At 38.2% G+C, this 24,193-nt stretch overlaps 1 protein-coding gene across 4 annotated transcripts in view; it reads right to left on the bottom strand.

The window, feature by feature from the left end:
- FGD4 (FYVE, RhoGEF and PH domain containing 4) overlaps nucleotides 1-24,193 on the bottom strand; it is a 130,016-nt gene that overhangs the window by 7,714 nt on the left and 98,109 nt on the right. For all 4 annotated transcript variants that reach the window (XM_032855326.1, XM_032855327.1, XM_032855325.1 and 1 more), the window contains 9 exons: nucleotides 21,319-21,408; nucleotides 19,166-19,311; nucleotides 18,348-18,504; nucleotides 13,385-13,523; nucleotides 10,944-11,002; nucleotides 10,478-10,624; nucleotides 3,963-4,135; nucleotides 328-358; nucleotides 20-112 (listed from right to left, as the gene is read on the bottom strand). In XM_032855326.1, coding sequence (XP_032711217.1) covers nucleotides 20-112; nucleotides 328-358; nucleotides 3,963-4,135; nucleotides 10,478-10,624; nucleotides 10,944-11,002; nucleotides 13,385-13,523; nucleotides 18,348-18,504; nucleotides 19,166-19,311; nucleotides 21,319-21,408 — 1,035 coding nt within the window. The remainder of the gene's footprint in view (nucleotides 1-19; nucleotides 113-327; nucleotides 359-3,962; nucleotides 4,136-10,477; nucleotides 10,625-10,943; nucleotides 11,003-13,384; nucleotides 13,524-18,347; nucleotides 18,505-19,165; nucleotides 19,312-21,318; nucleotides 21,409-24,193) is intronic.

The raw sequence follows: 24,193 nt of genomic DNA, 5'->3' as shown, positions 1-24,193 counted from the left end.
AGAATTCATTTCAACTTACAGAAACTTCTAAGTGCATGTCATTATCCTTTGCAATTGCATTTCTGAAGGTTTCATGCCTCTGATGGAAAGCATCAATGGTCTCTTGAAGAGCCTAAAATATAAAGGAGATTCAGAGCACACATTAAAATATCACATGCAAATTAATGAAAATGCTTTATCAAACAAATGTCTATGATGTAAGAGTGATCTTAAAAATTAAATGACCTTGTTCTGATGACAATATGTGTACACTCTTATATGTGCATGTTTGTGCACACAGACAAAGGTTACCAAAAAACAAAAATAAAAAATAGATATATGGTTTACCTTAATCCATTCTTCTTTGTCTTGCTCAGAACTAAAACAAAACAAAATTCAAGTGAATACAGAACATTAATGAGTTACACCTCATGAATAAAACTATGCTTTAATGCTGTTCCAACTTTCTGGAAAATTCAAGGATGCCTAGGAAGGAGTTATAATAAAAATTAAACAGAATCACTGTCAATCAAACTAATACCTTTTTATTTTTTTTTAAGAAAGTGGGTGGTACAGAGGGAGAGAGATCATTTTAAGCTGGGCGTGGAGCCCGACTGGGGGCTCGACACACGACCCTGAGATCTTGACCTGAGCCGAAATCAAGAGTCAGTGCTTAATCAACTGAGGTACCCAGGCATCCCTGAACAAATAAATTCTTAAACAGAGTTTTATTATTTTTAATTTTTAAAAAAGATCTTATTCATTTGAGAGAGCAAGCGAGCATGGGGGCGGGGGGTGAAGAGGGAGAAGCAGACTCCACGCTGAGCAGAGAGCCTGCTCTAGGGCTCTATACCAGGACCTGGAGATCATGACCTGAGAAGGAAGGTAGACACTTAACCACCTAGCCACCCAGGCACCCCTAAAACAGAGTTTTACACCATCCACTTTGCTATACATAACTTTTGACTGGGAGAGTTACATTTAGCTTCCATTAATAAATTGCCCTAATGTTAAATTTAACAACGATCATCTAGCTCAGTATGTTAGGTAACTGCAGATTTAGCATTGTACCAGATATACAACCAGTCTTCCAATTCACTTAAGAAAACACAGGGGGCTTCTGAAGGCTACTAGTCACAAACCATCTTAGAAAATATTATAATTATGCTCTAGAATCTAAAACATCTTTGTAAGTCCTCAGGGAGCTATTTAACATTTCCTTTGATAAACAATTTTGCTAGAAAGCTTTAGGCAACACCGTATTTAACCTATTACAGATAAAGCAAAGCAAACATTTTAGATGCTTGTAGGAAGGAAGTTTCACAGGTTAATGGACTTACTTCAGTATTTAATACTTTCCATTGGGAAAAATTTTCCTTGACTATAGTTATATCTATTTTCCTATTGAGGCAAATTTTATTTATTTCATCTCCCTTGCAGGTAGCTTATCCAGCTGGCTGCTGTCACAGAGTATATTAGAAAAGTCCCCATTTTAGTAGACTCTGGACAGAGCTAGATCTCTATGCTGTAGGAATTTGAAGAATGCCAAGAGTGGGCTCTGTTTATTTGCATTTATGCAAATGTTTATATGCATTTATTTGCATGTGTTTGGTAGGCTAGGGCTAAGTTGGAGTTCCAGCCTGAAGGTCACATGCCCCACTCCCAGGTATCACATAGGGTGAGTCTGGCAGGAGTTTTGCTCCTATGACATCATCTAGCTTTCATGCAAATTTCTTCTTGAGCGTCATGATGTGCCAAGAATGCTGCTGGAATCCATGCCATCAAATGGAAGATTCTGCTTATTGTTCACGTGGGGAATCCTTGGACCAAGAGCCTTGGTGGTGGCGGGGCGGGGGGGGTGTTCAATCTTGTCCCTCAAAAGAGATTTCTCACTACTGCAGTCCCCTGCCTGGATAAAATGAGTTCCACTGCTCTGGAAACACAGTTATTTCCTAGATGCTTCTAGCCTTTGAAATGCAAAGAAACTTGACAAGTCTCTAATGCTTTTTGTTTTACTTTCTCAAGTCGAATTTTTACTCCTTTAATTTACTATTTTTTTATTCATTTAGCAATATAAAATAATTACATAAAAAGTCTACAAGACAGAATACTTAATCTTCTTTTAAATATGAAAGAGGAAGCAGAGTGTAAAAGGTCAGTCTTCAGGCTGACTCATTTAGCAGGAAAAGCAGAACCCTTTTTTCCCAGGTGGCTTCGGAAGAGAATGATCTTTAAATATCTCCAAATACATACTGAACTTTGGGCTCATGTAATCCCCATAACACTCTGATGTTCTGAGACTTTCAATGTTTGTCCTTATTCTTGAAAGAATCATAGACAAGATGAAAAGTAATCACTTAATTCAGCTCTTCAATTGACCATATAATCATAAATATAACTGAGCAATGAGATTAGGGGAATAAGAAATTTAAGGAAAAATGACTGTGTTTTCAATGCTAATTAAAATGTATCCAATACTGCATACTGGAACTCTACAAAGTGATTACTGTCTGTACTTAAGAAAATTCCTCAGGTAGCTGGGGTTTCCATTTAGCCAACCCCCTCAAAACCTTGATAATCTTTCTTTTGCTGGGTTTGCAGATTTGGAAGTATGCTGGATTTCAGAGGAGTGGTGTTTTAGTTCTTCTGCAATGAAGACTCCTCTGATGGTCAGAACTACTGATGCATCCTCCCTGTTGCCAGAACCAGTCGCTCAGTGAGCCAAGCACTGAGCAAGGACTCAGGTCAGGAGCCTCCAAACACAGCATACATAATACATTCTTCCCTTGGGTTTGGTGGTTGGAGCCCAAATCCCACCATAAGGTAGGAAAAGCATGCCATGCAAAGCCAAGTCCTCTACACTTTTAACTTATGCTTGAAATGCCACCGTCTAGTCCTTAGGCCAGTCCCCTGGCAGCTAAGTAATGGCAGGTTCAGTATAGATTTTCTGTGGGAAGCCAAAGGGCTACTTCTTCAAACTGTACCAGCCTGCCCTATTTCCCTTAACTGTAATTTCACCAATTCCCTGATTCCCTGGGCAGATTCCTGCTGAAATGAATTATTCTCCTTTAAAAGTCTGAACTTCAAACTTCGACACAGTTACTACGTACAAATATCCAGGATGAGTTCATCTGAGCAGCCAGAACCATATGCTATTGGTGTAAGAGAACAAAAAGGAACAGAAGTGTTGAGTCTCCAGATTCTAGGATATCAGAACCATCAGAGTCAGGATTGGTCCTTAACCCCCTGATCTGTGTGACCTTCTGAAGGTTCCCAAATCACACCATGATAAGCCTTTGTAGGAGAGATGGAAGGCAGTCTTCTCAGGCAGATATTTCAAAACCAGACAGCACTCTATCTTTCAGAGGTTTACACACAAGGTAGCTATGAGCCATCATAGTGGTTCTCATAGTTTTTTCTTTCCAATCCTGGTTATGTTAAGCAGATGGGTGCCAGAACCCCTGTCCTTCTTCCCAACTCAACAAAGCGTGTATGGAGAAGCATGCCTTCCAGAAGTCCTGGTTTCTAGAGGCCACTATAACCCCAAATGGTCCCCTTCCTATATCCTCCAAATGTGGCAGGAGAATCATTACCTTTCATACTCTGCCTCTCTGATGCATCAATGAACATCGGCACCAAAAGGAAGGGTGGAGGGAAGGGGTTTAGGGGAGCACCCTTTCCTATGAGACTCAAAACTCTGGCTTGAACGCAACCACTTCATTCTCTGAGCACCTAGCAAATCTGAAGAGTCAATTTAATGTACTGAATTCTTACTGTCTGAAAACTACTCTCTAGGCACTAATGAAGGAATCAAAAGGGATAACATGATTCCTCCATTTTAAGAGATTCTGTTTCTTTACTTATGTCCATCCAGATTCCCAGAGGTCTATAGTGTTCATTTGGGAAAGATCCTCAGAATTATTCTGTCCTACAACTCATTCTGATGCTTTCGGAAAGCTGTGTGATAGGAAGGCTTCTCTCACCTGGCTTGCAGTTCCAGTGTTCTCTCTTTCCCAGACACCTGGAAAGTGTGTGGATATTCTTCATTGTGAGTCTCCACAATTTTCATTCCATCGATGCCTACCCTGGTTCGAACTGTGAATTTAGAGCCCACCAAGCTGAATCTTGGTACACAGTACAGCAACATGTTGTTGAACTGCAAGGACACAGGGCACACATCAGTAAATAGGAAAACAAGGAGGAAGGAAGCAACCAGTATTACAAGTAGCCCTAGGGAATATCATACCCTCTATGTGAGCAAGATTATTTAAACACTATTGAGATTTTATGCTTGCATCAAAATTACCTTATTTTAACATTTATACTTCCCTTTATTGTTACATAATATTTTATTGATATTTAAGTAAACAAATTATCATTTTGTACTATGAAGAAAATAAGTTCAATTAAGTTCAACAACAATTTATAAAGAACTTTACATACACCAGGAATTGAAGTTCTCAACCATATAAGCTGATGTCCTTAGGCAAGAAAATTCCTAATTGTCTACAATAGCTGGTAGAGGAAACAAGTATTATTTAACAATTATTTTTGCCAGTGTGCTTAATATTAAGTTAAAAAAAACCAAGTTATTATTTTAGAACATGTGGGATTAACACACTAAACTTCATGTAAAAAACGAAGTTACTGTTTTTTATTGGTCTACATCTTAAGAATTCATCATGTATGGATAGAAAAGTCATATATTTTAGCAAAAAATTTTTAAAGATCTTCTTTACCAGCTCTTTTTTTAAAATGAAGGACTTTATTTTGAAACTGTCAAATTATGTATAATGCTCCATTTCTACTCAAGAATGAACCAACCCGAATGTAAGTTGGTGCAGTCACTTTGGAGAACAGTGTGGAGATTCCTCAAGAAATTAAAAATAGAGCTTCCTTATGACCCTGCAATTGCACTACTGGGTATTTACCCCAAAGATACAGATGTAGGAAAAGAAGGGCCATCTGTACCCAATGTTTATAGCAGCAACAGCCACGGTCACCGAACTATGGAAAGAACCAAGATGCCCTTCAACGGACGAATGGATAAGGAAGATGTGGTCCATATACACTATGGAGTATTATGCCTCCATCAGAAAGGATGAATACCCAACTTTCGTAGCAACATGGACGGGACTGGAAGAGATTATGCTGAGTGAAATAAGTCAAGCAGAGAGAGCCAATTATCATATGGCTTCACTTATTTGTGGAGCATAACAAATAACACGGAGGACATGGGGAGATGGAGAGGAGAAGGGAGTTGAGGGAAATTGGAAGGGGAGGTGAACCATGAGACACTATGGACACTGAAAAACAACCTGAGGGTTTTGAAGGGGCTGGGGGTGGGAGGTTGGGGGAACCAGGTGGTGGGTATTGGAGAGGGTATGGATTGCATGGAGCACTGGGTGTGGTGCAAAAACAATGAATACTGTTACGCTGAAAAGAAAAAAAAAAAAAAAAAAAAGAATGAACCACCCCTACTAATTAGGACCAAAGAGTAAGTTTGGGGAGACTTTTAATTCACTTTTGAAAATAACGAAACATGCAAAAGGAGCGAAGACTAAATATTTAGGTTAATTTGTAGGTGGATTCCTAAAGAAGGCCCATACTTATCTTCTACCTCCTTCACATTTATTGTTTCTGACACTGATTCTAGAGTTACATATATTTTTCAAAGACAAGAACAACTGGGGACTTAAACTTTGTGCACTATGTAACCTTTCATGTCTCAGGATTATTATCTATGAAAGTCTCCGTCAGAGGATTAAATCCAGAAAAATGTCCTGTTCTGCCAGGTTCCATTTAGCTCCACAGAGCCATCAAGACAAGAGATGTGCACGGATTTCTAAAACATTTTGACCTGTTTAAGGGACACTGTCCACTGCACTCATTCTGAAAGCAGATTCTCATCAGCTGTTCCTTGCACTTTATTTTGCAAGTTCCTGTAACCGAGTGTCATACATTTCATTTCCACACTGGATAGTGCAGAAATAAAAGGGTACTAAACACCCTTGAGCACATGCACCTCGGCACCACATTTCACATTTCCACAGCCAGCAGGGAACCCTAACGACCTACCATCAACTGTCCCTTGCGTTCTAAGTGTGGCAATCTCCAGCTTCATTGCAGTACATGGGATTCAGGGACTTGAAAACACTCAGAAAGGCTCTCCTCCCCACCCCAGCTTGATTAAGACAACAGCTTGCTGCTAACTGTTCCTGTTAATGCTTTTTTCCGATCTCCTAGGAAGGCCTTCTCGGAAGGGGATTTGGCCAAGGCTGTGAACAGTGCACATAGAACTGCAAAGCAGCCACCAACAGGCACAAGGCTCGACTTTCTTTCTTTTTTCAAGATTTATTTATTTGACAGGGGGAGAGAGAGAGAGAGAGTGGGTCGGGGCAGAGACAGAGGGGGAGAGAATCCCAGAAAGGCTCCACGCCCAGCACAGAGTCCAATGTGGGGCTCCATCTCACGACTTGAGATCATGACCTGAGCCAAAATCAAGAGTCAGACACTTAACTGACTGAGCTACCCGGGGGCTCCAAGGCTCAACCTTCAGGATGGCAACCACCACCTCATGCTTCTGCAAACTGAGCGACAAATGTAATGCTATGGCATTAAATTTCTGAGTTGTCTACTACTTGTACTCAAGTTCACTTTATAAGGTTCAGCAAAGTCTTGTCATTTTACAGAAAGAGTCCATGAATATGGAAGTTCTAGGCATTTGTTTTTTGTGGTGACACTCTTACAAGATGACAGACTATCTTATAAATGGTATGTTTCTCTTTCCATTTTATGCTTGCAGGATTACATTTCCCCAATTACAGATGCTTCCTAAGTGGCATGTTACATTGTAAACTGTCAATAACTATTTATTAACCTTACATAACTCCTATCACAATCTAATGCTAGTCCATAAGTACTCTTTTTCTTCTTCCTAGAGGTCAAAGTATGAGCGTAAGGACATAAAATATTGTTTACAAAGCCGTAGATGCCCTCTGTGAACCTTGATGCTGTGGCAAAAGCCACCATCCCCTTCCATGTGGGTTTCTGCTGACACTCAAAGAGGAACTCAGAGCAACTGCAGCACCAAGGAGATGGCCTTCCCTTTCAGTGCAGGAGACTGCTTTTTATCCATGGCCAGAAGGCATGAGGGACATGTGATCTCTGGCTGGTGGGGCAAGTTCTGAAAGTGGTAGCTAAAAGGCAGCCTTGATTTTATTAAAAGCGCAGAGTCCCCCTTCCTCATCTCCAGTGGTCCTCAGCTACTTATTTCAAAGGTCTTGAAATATCTGAGTGAGACAATTCAATGTTATGTTTCACCAGAGACAATTTCATTAAAGTTTGTTTTAAAGTTTGTAAAAGTACATGATTGGAAAAAATTCCCAGTGCCTGCTCTTATATTCAAAGTTTAAATGAGTCAAGGGGCAAAAAAACTGAAAGCTATAAGGAAATAAAGACCAGAACAACAAAGGGCCAAGAATAAAACCTCTTGGGCCATTCTATGGGATAATCCGGTGATTTTTTTTTTTTAAACTTTCAGATGTCAGGTGTGTGATCAATTGATTTAGTCAACAGAGTATCTGGCAGTAACAGAAAAAAGCATGGTGTGGGGGCCAGTGAATGAGCAAACATGGGAGGCTCAGCTGAAAGCTGAAATCGGATTCTACATGCAATTGGGCTCTTTAGAGAAATGTGAGATCACCAGGGTAGGATACCCGAAAACTAGCCCTCATTTTCTAGAGACAGAAGGATAAAAATGGTACTTCTGAAGTTTCTACATACAAACAACCAAGATGCTCTGTGGCAAGAAAAGTGTGTTGTGAAGAGGAAGAGTGTGTGACAAAGACAGAGCAGGGGGTGGAGGGGGGTGGCATGCAGGAATTAGCAGAACGGGCCTATAGACATGCTTCTAAGATGGTCTTCCCAAGACGAATTCCCGTAACTCCTGCTCTATGACTCCATCCTCCTGGGAGGCAATGGCAAGAGAGGTTTAATAGCTTATAATAACTGGAACAAGATGGGTCGTTTCTTCAAAGTCACTATGGCTGTATTCCCTCAAGGCTCTTTGCCATCTGTCCTCCATATTGCTGCTTAATTTGGCTCTGCAACAAGATATTCAACCTTAAACTATTTCCAGAATAATTCTCAAATGTGAAAATTAAACCCAGGCAATCAGTTAGACACAGAACTAGAAGCTTAACTATTGAAACTGTAGTATAATCCAGAAGACAGGAAAGGAGCAGTACCAAAGCACCTAAAGGAAGGGTAAAGGCAAAGGGAAGAGACATGAACTTCTATGCATTTTACCCAAAATATTATATTAAGTATGTCTTTTTTTTAATCTGTTTTTTGATGCTTTGACATCTTGGGGCTTTGCTGACAACAGAGGAACTTGTTCCTCTTAGGATTACCCACTTCCTAGAAGTAGTAAATGACTCACCTACAGGCACGCCTTTCCTATGGAAAGCAACCCATCCAGAGCCCACCCCCGCCGTCTTCTTCTTAAGCCCTTACTGGGCCAGTATTCCCCTGCCAGGACCAGGTACCAGACAGCAGCCCCTGCATGCCCCAGAGCCTGATAGAATTATTGAAACTAGCAGATTTTAAACCTGTTTATGTTGCCTTGCCCCTTCTTTCTCACTGAGCCACAAGAAAGGCTCTTGCTCACATGTGTTCCCTCTGCCTCCTTATGGACCCCGCTGTTTTCTCAGTAACCCCATGTTATGACATGCCTCTCCCTTTGGGAATCTGTGAGTATAATGATGTTTCTCATGGCAACTGTTTCCTGATCTAGTGGCCTCACCACACCTGAGTAATAAAACCTGTATTTCAAAATAAATAGGCCTCTGAACCCTGACAGGATATCACAATCCTTGCTTTACATTTTTAGCCTTCTATATAACCTCTGAGAGGTGAAGTACTTTTGTTGTGCTCAAATGAAGACTTTTACAGTTAAATTGGACAGAATCTATAAATTTTTAAAAGTTACTGAGACATAATTTATATAATGTAAAATTTACCCTTTTAAAATGTACAATTTGTGGTTTTTAATATAGCTGTAAATTGTGCAATCCTCATTACTATCTAATTCCAGAACATTTCTGATTCCAAATGGAAACCCTATGTTCATTTCCTCTTCCCCACCAGCCCCAGGCAACCACTACTTATATCTCCTGTCTCTCTGCATTTGCCTACTCTGGACATCGCATATAAATGAAATCGTATAGAATGGACTTTTGTGAATGGCTTCTTTCACTTGTCACAGCGCTTTCAAAGTTTATCCATGTAGCATGTACCATTATTCTCTTTTTTATGGCTATATAACATTCCATTGCATAGATATACCACTATATCCATATGTCCAAATATTTTGCCTATTATGAATAATTCTGCTGTAAGCATTCATAAACACGTTTTGTGTAGACATATATTTTCAATTTTCTTGAGTTACACAAACTCAGGAGAACAGCTAGATAATATGGTGACCAAATGTTCTTTTTGGAAAATGAGAGATCCTGAACACCCCTATGCATGATATTTAGTTCCTGTAAGTTGTCCTTTCTAAGGAGGCTGTAACCAGAAAATGAAAACCTGTAAGCTCCCAATTAAACTCATATTATGGTGGGATGACTGCCTTGTAGCCCAAAGTCAGACGTGAGTCACACACTGAGAATGTGCCAGGCACTGGGTAGCCTCATGACCAATGCACCTCTGTTTCTGTGACTCTAATAACAATCATAATAACAGCTAACATCTACTGAGCTACGACTCAGTGTTAACTTATTGTTACTCCACATTGGCTAGTACTGTGATTATCAGTATACCAACAGAGAAAGGAACTAGAATGAACAGAGACTAAAAACGTAATGGCCTGGATGCCCCAGGAAGAGCTCTTGCATTTGAGATAAGCTACAGACTAAATGTCATTTCCAGGAAGTAAAGGAAGGGATAGGGACCTACTCCAGTGAAAAGGAACTATATAGCAAACTCATGTACTTTTCACAGAGATATTTTAGGCACAAACTTCACAACCTTGAGGATACATTTCCTCAAACTGGAAAGATCAAAAATAGCGATCAGAGAGGATTAGGAAGAGAACTCCGGTCAGAAAATGGTACCCATTCACCTCTAAGAATTAAAGGAAGGAGTGAATCTGAAACAAGGAACATTTGAGAAAACACATCATACCTTCCCCCGTACATTGATAGCTAAGATTATCACGGACAGGTTAAATTGTCTTCAGTTGTGTGTTACTAAAGTAACTGATATGTGGTAAGTACACAGAACAATATTTTAAAAATACTCTAAGATTTGTGTCCTTGAAAGAACAAGTTTTAGTTACTAAAGACATTCAGTTTTGTGGAATCCTAAGAGTGTTGACTAAACCAGGTTAGACAGAATTGTTTTCGTTAGCAAGCAAGCACCCTACTTTTCCAACATGTACAGAACGTTAATGAATTACTCTTATGTGACCGGCTCACACTATAATACTCACTAAGAAAAGGTAGCGTTCTTGTGCTGATGTGTTCCGAGCAGCGAGTTTGAGGATTTGTCCCTCTTTTATTAGTTCATTTGAAGGATTTACAATGTCTTCCTCCTCTCCCAACATTTCATAAATCTCTAACAGTTTCTTTAGGTTCTCCTAGAAAATTAAAACAAAACACAGCAAGACCAAATAAAGTAGTACCTTTAATAATACAATGACCTTAGCTAAAATCTGGATAATTCAGAAGGGATTGGGACTAAGCATAAATTTGGTATAAAATGTGTCAGTTATGAGCAAATTGAAACCTGGGAGAAGAGGGGAGAGGATTATTCTCCACAACACTAAACATTTAATAAAGAATCTTTTTGGTTCACTTGTATCAATTCATTTTGGTCCAAACCTACAGATAACATTAGGCTATGTTATCAATAATTATCTAACTAGAAGATTCCCATCTCCTTTGAAAATCACTTACCATTTTTCTTATTGCACTGTTAGAATGGCTTGCTGCTGTAGATATAATTTCAAGTGATTCTAAATGGAAAAAAAGAAATTAAATAAATGTATTTTGTTGTTCCTATGCTACTAGATAGCTGAATAACATATACTATAATAAGAAGAAATCTGAGACTGATGACCACATCTGACACCAAAAGCAGGGGCAATTTCCATTTACAAAACAGATAGTTTAATGAGTTCATTTGTAAGCAGATTACTTGGAACATGAGGGCATTTCCTTATAAATAGTCATATACAACTATACATATGACCTATATAATGAACCTTCAAAATTAACAAATACATGTACACTAGACTGGCACAAGGCACTTTGCCAGACGCTTTCATATATATTATGTCTCTTCATTCTGACACAACCTTGAATGGAGAGTCTGTTAGCTAACCCCGCCTGGCAGAGGAGACAAATGGCAAGTGAAGTGGCTTGGTTAAAGTTCCACAACTATGATACTCTAGGGCCACACTGCAACCTACGTCTTCTGGCTCAAAGTTCTACAACATTTCAGCAGGAATACTATTTTGTGAGTTTTATGAGCAAACTAAACACCAAGCATAAACAACTTTCTTCGGGAAAACACACTCACAGTTCTAGTCTTGCTCAGGTGACAGGGAATTCTCTGATGCCAATGCTGATGGAAGGTTTTATGCTGAACAGGTGGTGGGAGAGATGGGAATGGGAACTGCCTGGTATGGGCAAGGGAGGGCCTCCAGCACTGCTGGCAAGGAATGTGGAGGTTGAGGCCTCCTGCTGGATCAACCCCAGGGAATGCCCTCAATCCTAAATCATGACCTGCTCTTTCCTTTCTATCTTATGAATACCAGCCTGATTAATTCTGTTACTACAACAACCTTATTTCTTCTAGACCAAATTCTCTGCCTTCTTTGTTCCATGGCTGAACAAAATGTACTTGTGTTGCTTTCTTCTCTCCTTTGGGTCTCTAAAAGCACCTCTGTGATTTCCTTACAATTTTAGGAGCAAAGGGCAACCAAAGAGAGTAATAAAATACCCTACAGTGTTGCTAACTTTCTCATTGTTGACACTGTCACCTTAGGGCAAGTCTAAGTCTTTGAGTATAGAAGAAATTGAATTTTTATTTAGATTTTGGAGGACTATCCTGATTGGGGCAATTCTGTGCATTCCCTACAGGATCCAAGGTAGAGGGAGACAGAATAAGATAACCTGGGATCAGCAGTTGGAAGAGAGGAGTGGTGACCCTACTACTACCACTTCTGCCACTAAAACCAACCATGCAGCCAGATGAGTGGGAAGTGGGCATGAAATGGAAAGTGGAAGACGTCAAGTCAGGATAATTCTAAACTGTAAAGGGCGAAAGGGAAGAAGAGAAGTTCCTGTGGTTGTTGACTCACTTGGGTGGTGGGAGAAGTGTATCAGAGAAAGCCTCTGTTCAAAAAAAAGACCCAGGCTGCCAAGACCAAAGACTGTATTCTGTATTCCTCATCTCTTGCCAGGATACACTTATAATAAAGACAAGAAATTATTAGCAAAGTATCTATGTTTTAAGATTGTACAGCAGCATTGTTAGTTCTTGACACTAAGCCATTTCTATCCCTTAAATTTGCATTCTGCCCTGCTTTTTTTTTTTAATTAAAAAAAAATTTAAAGTAAGTTATACACTCAAAGTGGGACTTGAACTCATGACCCCTAGATTAAGAGTCACATATTCTTTTGGCTGGGCCAGGCAACCACCCCCTCATAAATTATTATTTTTTAAGTAAGTAAGCTATACAACCAATGAGGGGCTTGAACTTATGACCCCTAGAGATCAAGAGTCATTGGCTTTGATTTTTTTAAAGTACAAGAGAAAGCTAAAGTATTGAAACTCCTGAGCCTTAAAAAAAAACCCCATTCATTAGGACCTAATGAAAAAACAGAAGACAACGAGAATAGGAATAAAGTTTTCCTGGGAAGACGTTAACTGACACTAAAAAGCATCATTTTCTCTTCTCTTTCAGGGTAGGTAGAGCCAACTTTGCTTAGGTTATTTTTACATAGTAGATGTCATTTTAGCTTTCTTGGTATACATCAACTTATCTAATTAACCAGCAGCACCAGTAATTCTGAATGGTTGTATTCTTCCTGTGAGAGGGTAATTATGTATTGCTAGGCCAGATGTCTCTAAGACTATAGTTTCAGATTTTCAAGTTAATGATTAACGTGAAATCAGCAGGAGAAATGAGATTTGCATTGCTCTAAACCTATGATTTGGGCTCAGAAGTGCTTGCCTAACTGAGATGTTGATGACAATTTCCAAGGAGGTTATTTTTTGGCAGCAATATTTTACTAAATTGGCTGTGAGATATATCTTGCTTGTTAACCACAAGGCTGCCTGGTCACTTGATTACCCCATAATAGAGAGAGGGCGGGAGAGAAGCATTTACTTTTAGCATCATTCCAGTCCGGAGATTCAGGGGGCAACTTCCTCAGGTAGTCCTTTAGGAGCATCTCATACCGGGGAATCCGCTGAACAGGCTCCAGCATGTGATGCTGCAAAGTCAAGCTCCCACAGATCTTCTGTTTCTACAATGAGAAAGGTTTTTGAAGAAAGATTTAAAAATTAAGTCGGCCAATGTAAAAACTCACTGTCCTGCAGAACTTTCCTCAAGGGCAGTATTTCCCTACAAAGTGTGGTCTGTGGATCACTTGCATCAGATTGATCTAAAGCATTGTTAAAAATGCAAATTCTGGGGAGCCTGGGTGGCTCAGTGGGTTAAGCCTCTGCCTTTGGCTCAGGTCATGATCTCAGGGTCCTGGGATCCAGCCCCGCATTGGGCTCTCTGCTAGGCAGGGAGCCTGCTTCCTCCTCCCTCTCTCTCTCTGCCTGCCTCTCTGCCTACTTGTGATCTCTACCTGTCAAATAAAATAAATAAAATCTTTTAAAAAAATGCAAATTCTGAACCCCTTCCCAACCTATGAAACCAGAATCTCTGAGGCTAAGGCCTGCGAACATACATTTTAAAATACCCCAGATTCTTCGAACATTAAAATTTAAGCCCCATCAATCTAGTCTAAGAACAGAAAGAAAAATCAAGTAGAATGTTAAGGAAGAAAATTCCAGATTGCTGCCAACCACTTCAGTTAGTCACTGGAAGGGTTTGTGTGGTCACATTATTGAATCATACTTCAGAGCTTTTTAAAAGATGCATATATTTAATGAGGTTCACTAAGCACAACTGTTTTAAATGACTTTGGACTCAACAGAAACTATTTAATAATAAGGTTACCATAAATGTCATTTCCTTTGAACTTAAAAAAGACTACACATAGAAGAATAAGATCTGAGCATCTTATTATCTCTCAGAAAATTTTAATTTTTCATTAGGCCATGTCAGTCTTTTCCATTAGAAACTGAACTCTGCGAATATATCTCCTTTTCTTATAGCAAAATTGAGTCTATAGCCTTTATTTTTAATAAAATGTTAACAGAAGACAGGGAAAAGATTACTTGAAAAATAAGATGTGTTCCTGTTCATATTAAATAAACCAGGAATCCCATTAAGATATTTATTGAACTCATACCACGATCAAGGTACTATCGGGTGTTAAAGTTGTATTAAGACATAATGTTTGCATTCAAAGAAGCTAAAGCCTTCACAGACAAGAGAGCATTCGACATGAACTCCAATGAGGGCAGCCTCTGTTGGGAAGGGAAAGGAAGATCAGGGGACAAGTGCAGAAAGAGGGACCTTGGAGAGCATGCCCATGGCAGTGGGACATGTAACATTGAGTTTGGCTGGACAATATAAATATATAAATATAAAATAAGATATATATATATATATATATATATATATATATACAGGGGATGAGGAAGAAAAAATCTGGGGTAATAAGTCAAGCTAAGTTTAGACTTGCTTCTTCTAATGCAGGTTTTCATGCAGGAGAGCAATATTGTTACATAGGAGATGTATTAATATTAACCTACTGCAGTATGGCTTTAGAGAGATATGGGGAAATTAGTTTGGAAGTTATGGTGCGGACCAGGAAAAAAACGTATAAAGAGCCTGAAATCAACATGGAAGCTGAAGAAATAATAGCTTTCCTTAATTAAGTATAAAATATTAATGATATAAGTTTAGTCATTCCATTTGATTCTATAGTATATGTGTACAGGAAATATATATATTATATGTAGATGAAATATAGGAAAATATTACTGATCCCCACATTTTTACATGAGGAAACTCTGGCTCAGAGAAGTCCAGGGACTAAGCCGCAAACTTCTAAACTTAGTTGGTTGATTCCCAAGGACTATGACAGTTTACAGGTAGGAAATAACTAGAAACAACGACCCTAGAGGCATCTGTAGGACATGATGGATAAAGGACCAGGAGCATGTGGGTGTGAAGGCCAAGAAGAATGTGAGGAGTCAACCCTGTACTCTGTCCCCATTCCAGTTTAAGCCAATGGGGCTGGTAAAAGAATCAAAGGAGTCAGTGTTCGGAAAGGTAGATGAGTGCTTAATCACAAGAGAAGAAAAAGAAAGAGTGAATGGAAAGAGGCAGGACTTTTGTCTATGGCTAACGGAAAAGACGGTAAAAAACCTCCCTGGAAAAAGCAACTAGAAAGCTGGATAAAACTGATAAAACCACCATTTTGGCAATCTGGAAATAGATCAAAGGCACAGAACAATCTGAAAAGCATTTATAAAACCTGTTGACCTTTGGGTAAGAACAATGAGAATCTGTGGCATTCTGGCCTGGGGTCACACCCATTCCTCCCTTAGCAAATGAAGATTCAATGACTGGAAGGTTCAGTTTGGGTGGGACTGGCTGTGGGACTGGCATATCTCTGCTAAAGTTGAGAGGGCTCCTTAGATTTGGAATGGTGGGCAATGCACTCATCCAGCAACACCGTCAGTGAAAGTGAAGGTCGGTGAGTAGGGAAGACCAATGGCTCTACTGGCCTGAAGCTGCAGTTGGAGGCTGGGGTGAGAGGAGGCTACATAATAATATTCTTGGCTGAGGCTGTGTGAATGATCAGCAGAGACAGAAGACAGCTTAAGCCAGCACAGTCTCCGGGCTACCATGAGGCTTGAACATGCAAACAGGAGATGTAAAAGGGTCCAGTAGACTTGAAAATGGTCTGATCTTTAAAATGCGTTCCCCTCTGCATAGACCGGTCCATCAGCAGACAAGAGCTTACTGGCTCTAGGTAGTTTGTTTAGTCATCTCTGTTCAATAACTGTTTGACCCCATAACCTACACAGACATAGGGGCAATCCCTAGAAAGCTGAGATCACACACACACCCACACACAGAAATATTAAACCATATAGTGAGTAGAGATATTGGCAACTGCATACCAGAGGATTTTATAGATTTAGTCTAAGCAAGTTACTACGCAAACAAAACTAACCAAAGCCACTTTCAGTGGGGGAAATCAGAATACAGAGTTGCTACAATAGGTTACCTAAGATGTCTAATATTCAGCAGGAAAAAAAAAGGGAGAGAGACATTCGAAGACATAGTAAACTTTTACTATTTAGTAAACTGAAAAAAAAGCAATCAAAAGAAATTGTCTCTGAATACAGATACTGGATGTAGCCAACAAAGAGTTCACTGTGGCTATTATAAAAATATTAAAAGAATTAAAGGAAATTGTATTTGAAAAACACGAAAAGTATAACAACAATGAATGCACAAATAGCAATTTCCAAGAAGGAAAGAGGCATTAAAGAAAGAACGAATGGAAATTCTGGAGTTGAAAAGCACAAGAGCTGAGAGGAAAAATGCACCACAGGGACTTGACGGCAGATTCCAGACAGCAGGAGAAAAAAAAATCAGTGAACTCAAAAAAAGACTCAGAGAAATGATACAGTCTGAAGAACAGAAGAATGAATAAAGAAAAATGAACCATCTCAGAAACTTGTAGAATAACAAGAATACCAACATATGTGTAATTGGACTAAATTATTTGAAGAAATAATGGCTGAAAACTTCTCAAATTGATTAAAAAACCCTACACGTCTAAGAAATTCAACTCTAAGAAAAATACAGTCACATTAGACACATCCTATTCAAACTGTTGAAAGACAAAAGTAAAGAAATAAATTTGAAAATATCAAGAGAAAAACAATTCATCACATACAGGAAATATCAATACAGTTCCTAACTTTCCATATAAAACAAGAGAGGACAGAGCACAGTGAAATGCTATTCATTTTGCTGAAAGAAAAAAAAAAAACAAAAACCAAACTATTAACCAAGAATTCTGTATCCAGCAACACAATTCAACAGTGTAGAAAAAATAAGGATATTCCCAGATAAACAAAGACCAAGAAAATTTGTTGCTATTCATTCTCTGCCTTGCAAGAAACACTTACCACTTTATGTGGAAAGAAACTTACTTCAGAAATGGCAAATATATGGGTTAATAAATATATTTATACATATATTTTTTCTCACATCCTTCCTTCCTTCAAAGACATAAAGTTATAAAAAATAATTACATCTCTGTATTATTCTATTTATAACATACAAGGGTAATATATCTCAGAATAAAAGCATGGAGCATAGCAAAATGCCTGTATTTTACAGAATTAAGGTCAGTATTAATCTGAAGAAGACTGTGATAAATTAAAATGCATATTATAATTCCTCCAACAAACAGCGGGAAAAAATGAAAAAGTTTTAAAATTTAAAGGATTAAAATGGTAAAATAAAAAATATTTATCTAGCACAAAAGAAAACAGAGAAGGAGCAGCAGAATCCCTGCCATAAAAATCTTATGTGATCTATAGAATTCCTTTTTGATTTTTAAACTTTATTAAATAATAAGTCATTAACAACTTTAACTAGAGAATCAAACAGAAATTACCATGGTGTTATCAAAGCATATTATCCAGGTTTGGTGAAATTGAAAAAAAAAATCAGTATACATATATAAAGTCACACACACACACACACACACACACACACCCAGAATAATAATGTTTGCAGAATGTCAGGGTTTATGGCAATCATTCTTTATATTCATTTATATATTTATTCTATCATCTCAACCTCTAAAAGAAAGAGAGGCATAAACCTGAATGGGAACTCACTTTATAAATTTATGTGGATCTTTATAAAAGCTAGACTCAAATGTAAATGGAGAATTTACTGCTTAGCACAAGGCATGTGCTCAATAAATATGTTAATTTTGCAAAGATGATTTTTGCATAATTCAGAACAGCATGGAATTTGGCTGTCTCAGACAGATGTCTCAATTTAGAAGACCAATGTTCTAACCCCTGAGACATAGAGCCTCACAAGATGTCTCAATCTCAAATTTAGATCTAGAAGACCTTATGATTTGTACAGAAAAATTAACTCATAGCCTTGAACAAAAGAGTCCAATTACCTGAATTTCTTCAACTACTGATTTGAACTGGGGAATACGCTCGGTCATGTTTTTAACCAATTCCATTGCGTTATCAAATCCCTTCACATATTCTCCATACATCTTAAGGAATGGTGCCAATTTCTGAAGGATGTCACCAATTCTAGGGGTTGTTTCCCTGTACAAAGAAACAAAGCATTAAGATTTCTTACAGAGTATGTTAATTAATAGGACTCCAAATGAAGTGATCACTTTTTATACACTCCCTGTGCTTTATCAGACCCACCTTGCTGTGAGACGGGTAGAGAATGAAGTAGTACCTTTTTTTTTTTTTTTGTTTTTAAAGATTTTATTTATTTATTTGACAGGCAGAGATCACAAGTAGGCAGAGAGGCAGGCAGAGAGAGGAAGGGAAGCAGGCTCCCCGCTGTGCAGAGAGCCCGATGCGGGGCTCGATCCCAGGACCCTGGGATCATGACCTGAGCCGAAGGCAGCGGCCTAACCCACTGAGCCACCCAGGCGCCCCGAAGTAGTACCTTTTTAAAGGGAGTTTAGGAATGACATAGTAAAGAGACCTGCTATGGAGTTTTTAAAGCTCCAGATTACCCCCTGATATCTCATCTCCACTAGTCAAAAGTTAGTTTGGAGAGCAGAGATGAAATTCTTTTCAACCAAAGCTAATAGTGTACCACAATTCCTATCAGTGGTCTTTATAGTAAAAATTTAACACCCATGTTCGGCTATAGCTCTCTGTGCAGTATTGTTTCAATTTAAAAGCAAATAACACAGCACCTAACGTGACTGCCTTAGACATATCATTTGACATCTAATCCTCTTACCATTCTTGCATTCGTTTTTCCAGCTCTGGCAATAGGAATTTACTATGGAAGGCATTTATTGACGAAATATTAGAAAAGATTTTATTCACCATCTCTGCTGGAAATGAGCCTCGATTTGCTTCTTCTAATAATTTGCAGTAAAATACCTGAATAAGAGAATAAAGCAAACATTACTTTAAATTTATTGGTTCCCACCCAGCACTGTGCTAGGCATATAGTGGGCTCTCAGTAACTTTTGTTCAATCAACAAAAAGGTTCATGGTTCAAGAAATAAATCATTTTTCAAATGTCCGAATATATGCTTTGAGAAGAAGGAATTAGAAAACTTGACTCTAAGCTAAGCCATGCTTCTATCTAGGGGATTTTAATCTTTCTATGCCAGAGAATTTCCAACTGAGGTAAAGGGATTTACTCCTATCTACAGGTAGAGTTAAGAGAGATGGAAAACTTTATATACAACTGTGGTATTTTTCACTCCTCTTTATGTTTTGAATGATTTTGAATGATTTTGTGGCATATATCATATTGCCCTTTACTGTAATTTGTTGGCATAAATCTCATTTTCCCTATTAAAACTGTATGCCCCCTTGGGGAGGGAGGCCATCATAGTTTAGTTCCCCCAGCAGAATAGGTGCTTAGTAAGTATCTGGTCAGTGGATAAGTAAAAGTATTTCAGCTCACAGATGTTTCCCTGCTTTTAAGTAATAATGCATGATAACCTGAACACTTAAAAGAGGATAAAAGGATCTCCTGCACATAATAATGAATATCTTAAAAAAAATAAAAAATAATTGCAGTCTTAAGCTATACTCCACTAGAGCTACTATACCTCTTAATTACCATTCTGTTAAATGTAGGCAGAAGGAGGTCTGTTCCCTCATAATGTCCAGATGGTTGTTAATTTTCTAAATTCACCTCCACTGCATTTTCTTGGGAGGCAAAAAGAACACAAAATTATGTCCTTAAAAACTCCAATAGATAGGATATTGTAAGTATTTAAGACTCTAAAATTCTAAAAGGTCAACAACAGTAGCTGACAAGCTAATATGGCTAAAATAACAAAAAACAAAAAACCACAAAACCTGATTAAGAGAAAAAAACATGGGAATACCTAGTATTTCAGGTCTGTAATACCCATGAGGAGAAAAATTGTTTTAAATATACCAACTCAACATGAATTGATGGACTTACAGTGAAATTTTTTGGAAAGTGAGTGTTTAAGTCACAAACTCCTTATTTCAAAGAACAGAACCCTAATCTGATCCCTTAAGGCTCACTCTAACAGGGCTAGAGTTCACTCTAAGAACCGATGATAAGAAGGTTGCCCAGGATGGCATGCTCCCCTGAAGCTCCAGTTTTCCAATGGCAGAAGTCGGACAATTCTTTTTAGAATCAACACTTAAACATGGCAACTTTCTCTTCTAGTAAGAGGAGACTCTATGAACAATCTACCAATTATCTTATTCTTTTATTATTAAAACAATATTAAGAGGCCTTGGTTTTCAAGTGCTTCTTATGATGTATTTTAAAATTTTGCTTATAAATGTACATGTATTTGAAATGATACTCAAGGCTCCACCATGATGAGAGTACAAAATGTGAGAAAGTAGGATGTCATTTCCAAAAAAAATTGACCATGCAACTTTACACCAGGCACTGTATTAGAGGTCTCCTACAAGCTTGAACAAGTAAGTGAAGGCTCAAAATTCTTCTGGCCCTATTACTCCGTCAATTCAGAGGACTCACATAGGGGTGAAGAGTGCATGAGACAAACAGAATCAGTGACATATTCATGTACAAATGAGAATTGCCAGTCTCTTATTTGGATTATAATGGTAATAGATATGTATAATATAATAGATCCTAGGGATCTAGGATCATAATAAATGGTCAAGAAACATAGTAGTGTTGATTTTTGAAAGATACAGATCAAGGCATTTTGTGACTCAAGAGTCATTGAATCTGTTCTTTATGAATTGAAAACCCTTTGTGTCTGGTGAATTCACTGCCAAAGCTAAAAATCCTAAAGATTTCCTTGAAGAAAAAGCTCCCACTGGCCAAAAACAGTCATGTCCTTTATAGTTTCTAAAACCCCTTGATTACTAAAAATGATGTACAATGCCAAAAAATTACCCTGAAAGGGAAAATCTTACCTGATCTAAGAGGTCAAGTCGGTTGACATAAGCTCTTTCTGTAAGCAAAAGTTCATTGGCTATTTTGTGAAGCTTTTGCTCATTAGTTTCCTAAAAATACAATAGATATTCACATATTAGAAGATAAATCCTGGACATATTTTTCAAGTAATAAACAACCTTATCGAGTTTTCTCAAGCTTCTCAGGTACTCAATTCCTTTCAGCCATGAAGGACCATCCAACCAGAAATGAACAAAATTAAAAATAAACAATCTGCTAGGTTTAACTTATAACATCTTTAGCCTAAATTTAGTCAAAATTAACATTATCATCTTTGTCCTTGAAACACCTTTTATCTTTCTCAGACAGTGTATTTGGCTCATTTTCTTCCTGCCTCTCTCAGGCCACCCTTTAGCTGTGATTTCATCAATCTATCAGATATCTTGTCTAATTATTAACATTATGCACCCAACTTTTTGCCTTTTTAAAAAATGTTAGAGAAAATTTCAATCACATATAACAGTAAAATGAACCAGTATGTACCCATTACTGAGATTCAACAGCTATCAATTCATTGTTAATCTTGTTTCATCTATGCTCACCTCCCTCTACCCATATTATTTTAAATACAAACATTTTATTACTTCCTCAGTATATGTTTCCTTAGCCCTTAAATATATTTGTATAGTTTTGCCAGTTCCATGAGAATGGGAACATTTTTTTCTTGCTAACATTGTAACTCTCTTTCTTCAATAAAATACTGACATTCAATAAAATATTGCTGAATGAATGAATGAGTAGCAATCATCCAAAATTAACTATTGTTGGACATTTATTACCACTTTGGCATGCTGTTAATGTAAGACCAAACTCATCTTTTCAGGAAAACCTCTTTCCTACTACCTCCCTCCCTACCCCATGCCACCCACCCCACCCCGCCAGAACTTTACCAGTCTGGTAATGGTTCCATCCCTTTCCAGTTACCTGGCTTTGGTATCTTGAATCACTCTAAACTTAGTTCCCTACCACAAAATCCAGCTGTTATGAGCTCCTACTTATATTAGCATCCAACATTTAAGTTTTCATCACTGCCACCCAGTTTTGCTCATACCATATCTCAAGTCCAGGCCAGTCACCAGCTCCCAGTTGATCTGATTCTACCTTTTTTTTTTTTTTTTTTTTTTGGCTAGTTAGACCCACTTTGTATGCTGTTGTATGAGCAATCTTTCTAACTCTGCTTTGCCAAGATCTTTCTACTTTCCATAGAAGGAAAACTTCCAACAGTCCTCTGTTCACCAGCAGAATAAAATCCAGACTCTGTGTATCATTCAGGGTTGTTCAAATCCCATCTCTATTCACTTCCTCAGATGTTTTTCTCATTGTATTTCTGGAGGTACCCTTCCCTCCAAACAAACCAATCTAATACACTGTGACCCAAACATGTCCATTCCCAAACCTTTCTTCTTTCCATCCTCTCTGCATGGCATACATTCTTGCTTTATCTCTCTAGGTGTTTAAGATTTACTTTGTTTTTGGATGGCCTGCTGAATTTCTTCAAATCCTTGTCCATGGAGCCTTCTTCAACTATCCAAAGCTCTTGGGCTTGGTCCTATCAGAACTCATTTTCTATTTCTTTACCCCCAACCCTTTTTTTCATTTTGTATTTTATATGTGAACATCTTTTTGTTGAAAAATTTCTACCTAGCTACTTGCTGAAGTACCCTTTTCATTCTAGGCAAGTATGAAGCCCAGTAAGTGTTTAGTAAAAACTAATAGGAAAGCAGAACAAAGTATATTCTAAACCAGTGTCTAATTTGTGTGAAGGCTACATTTTAAACTATGTATAAAATGCTATTAAGCTATAGGAATGCTTCACTGTGTTCAACATATTAGGTCTACTTTTATGCTTTATGCAATATCTGTTTTCTTTTTTAAAAGATTTTATTTATTTGACAGAAAGAGATCACAAGTAGGCAGAGAAGCAGGCAGAGAAAGATGGGGAAGTAGGCTCCCTGCTAGGCAAAGAGCCCGATGCAGGGCTTGATCCCAGAACCCTGAGATCATGACCTGAGCCAAAGGCAGAGGCTTAACCCACTGAGCCGCCCAGGCGCCCCTAAGCAATATCTGTTCTAATGTGAAAAATTATCATTTTGCTTTTTACAGCAGCACTGAAATGAGGTATTTTTATGTGAAGTCTTCAGGTAAAGTAACATAATACTATGTAAATAATTTGTGGTCTCAAAAATATTGAGATAAAAACTATGTAGTCATTAAATCCCACAAGTAGCCAAGGTTTTGGTTAAACAACAAATTCAGGCTAAAGTATTAGCATTATCATTTGCCTATTTGACATCCTTTCCTTCCATTTCTTAATGATATCTAGATTGGTTCAGTGTATCTACAACTATGTGTAGCCTTTCCTTTGGAGAAATTATCCTCATGCCCCAGATCAAAAGGACAGCCCTGACTGGTATAAAATCGAGAATACAGAGTGATTGGTTCAGGAGCCAATGAAACACGAGGGTAGATGCACTGCATCTCCCCCTCCTCTCCACCCCACGCCTTTCTCCTATCACCAGCTTCTGTTAACAGATCTGCTCTTTTCCGGAATGTTGTGTAAATTGAATCACACAGTATGTGCCTTTTGAGACTTGTGTCTTCCACTTCTCAAAATGCATTTGAGACACATCCTTGTTGTCATTAGTATTAGTGGCATGCTCTTTCCAAGCCCTTAGTTTTATTCTAATAGTGATACTACTGTAACTTTTTGACTAATTCACATACTTCCATATGCTCTGATTCTGGTTTTAACAAATACCTCTAAAGAAAACCACCCAGCAAAGTTTGTGCCATGAAAAAATAATACATCTTTTATGAGTCAGCGAATTCATTAAC

Source organism: Lontra canadensis, unplaced genomic scaffold (genome assembly GCF_010015895.1).
Source record: "Lontra canadensis isolate GAN:19392208 unplaced genomic scaffold, GSC_riverotter_1.0 scaffold9, whole genome shotgun sequence".
Classification (NCBI taxonomy): Eukaryota; Metazoa; Chordata; class Mammalia; order Carnivora; family Mustelidae; genus Lontra; species Lontra canadensis.
This window is presented reverse-complemented; position numbering and strand designations above follow the sequence as displayed.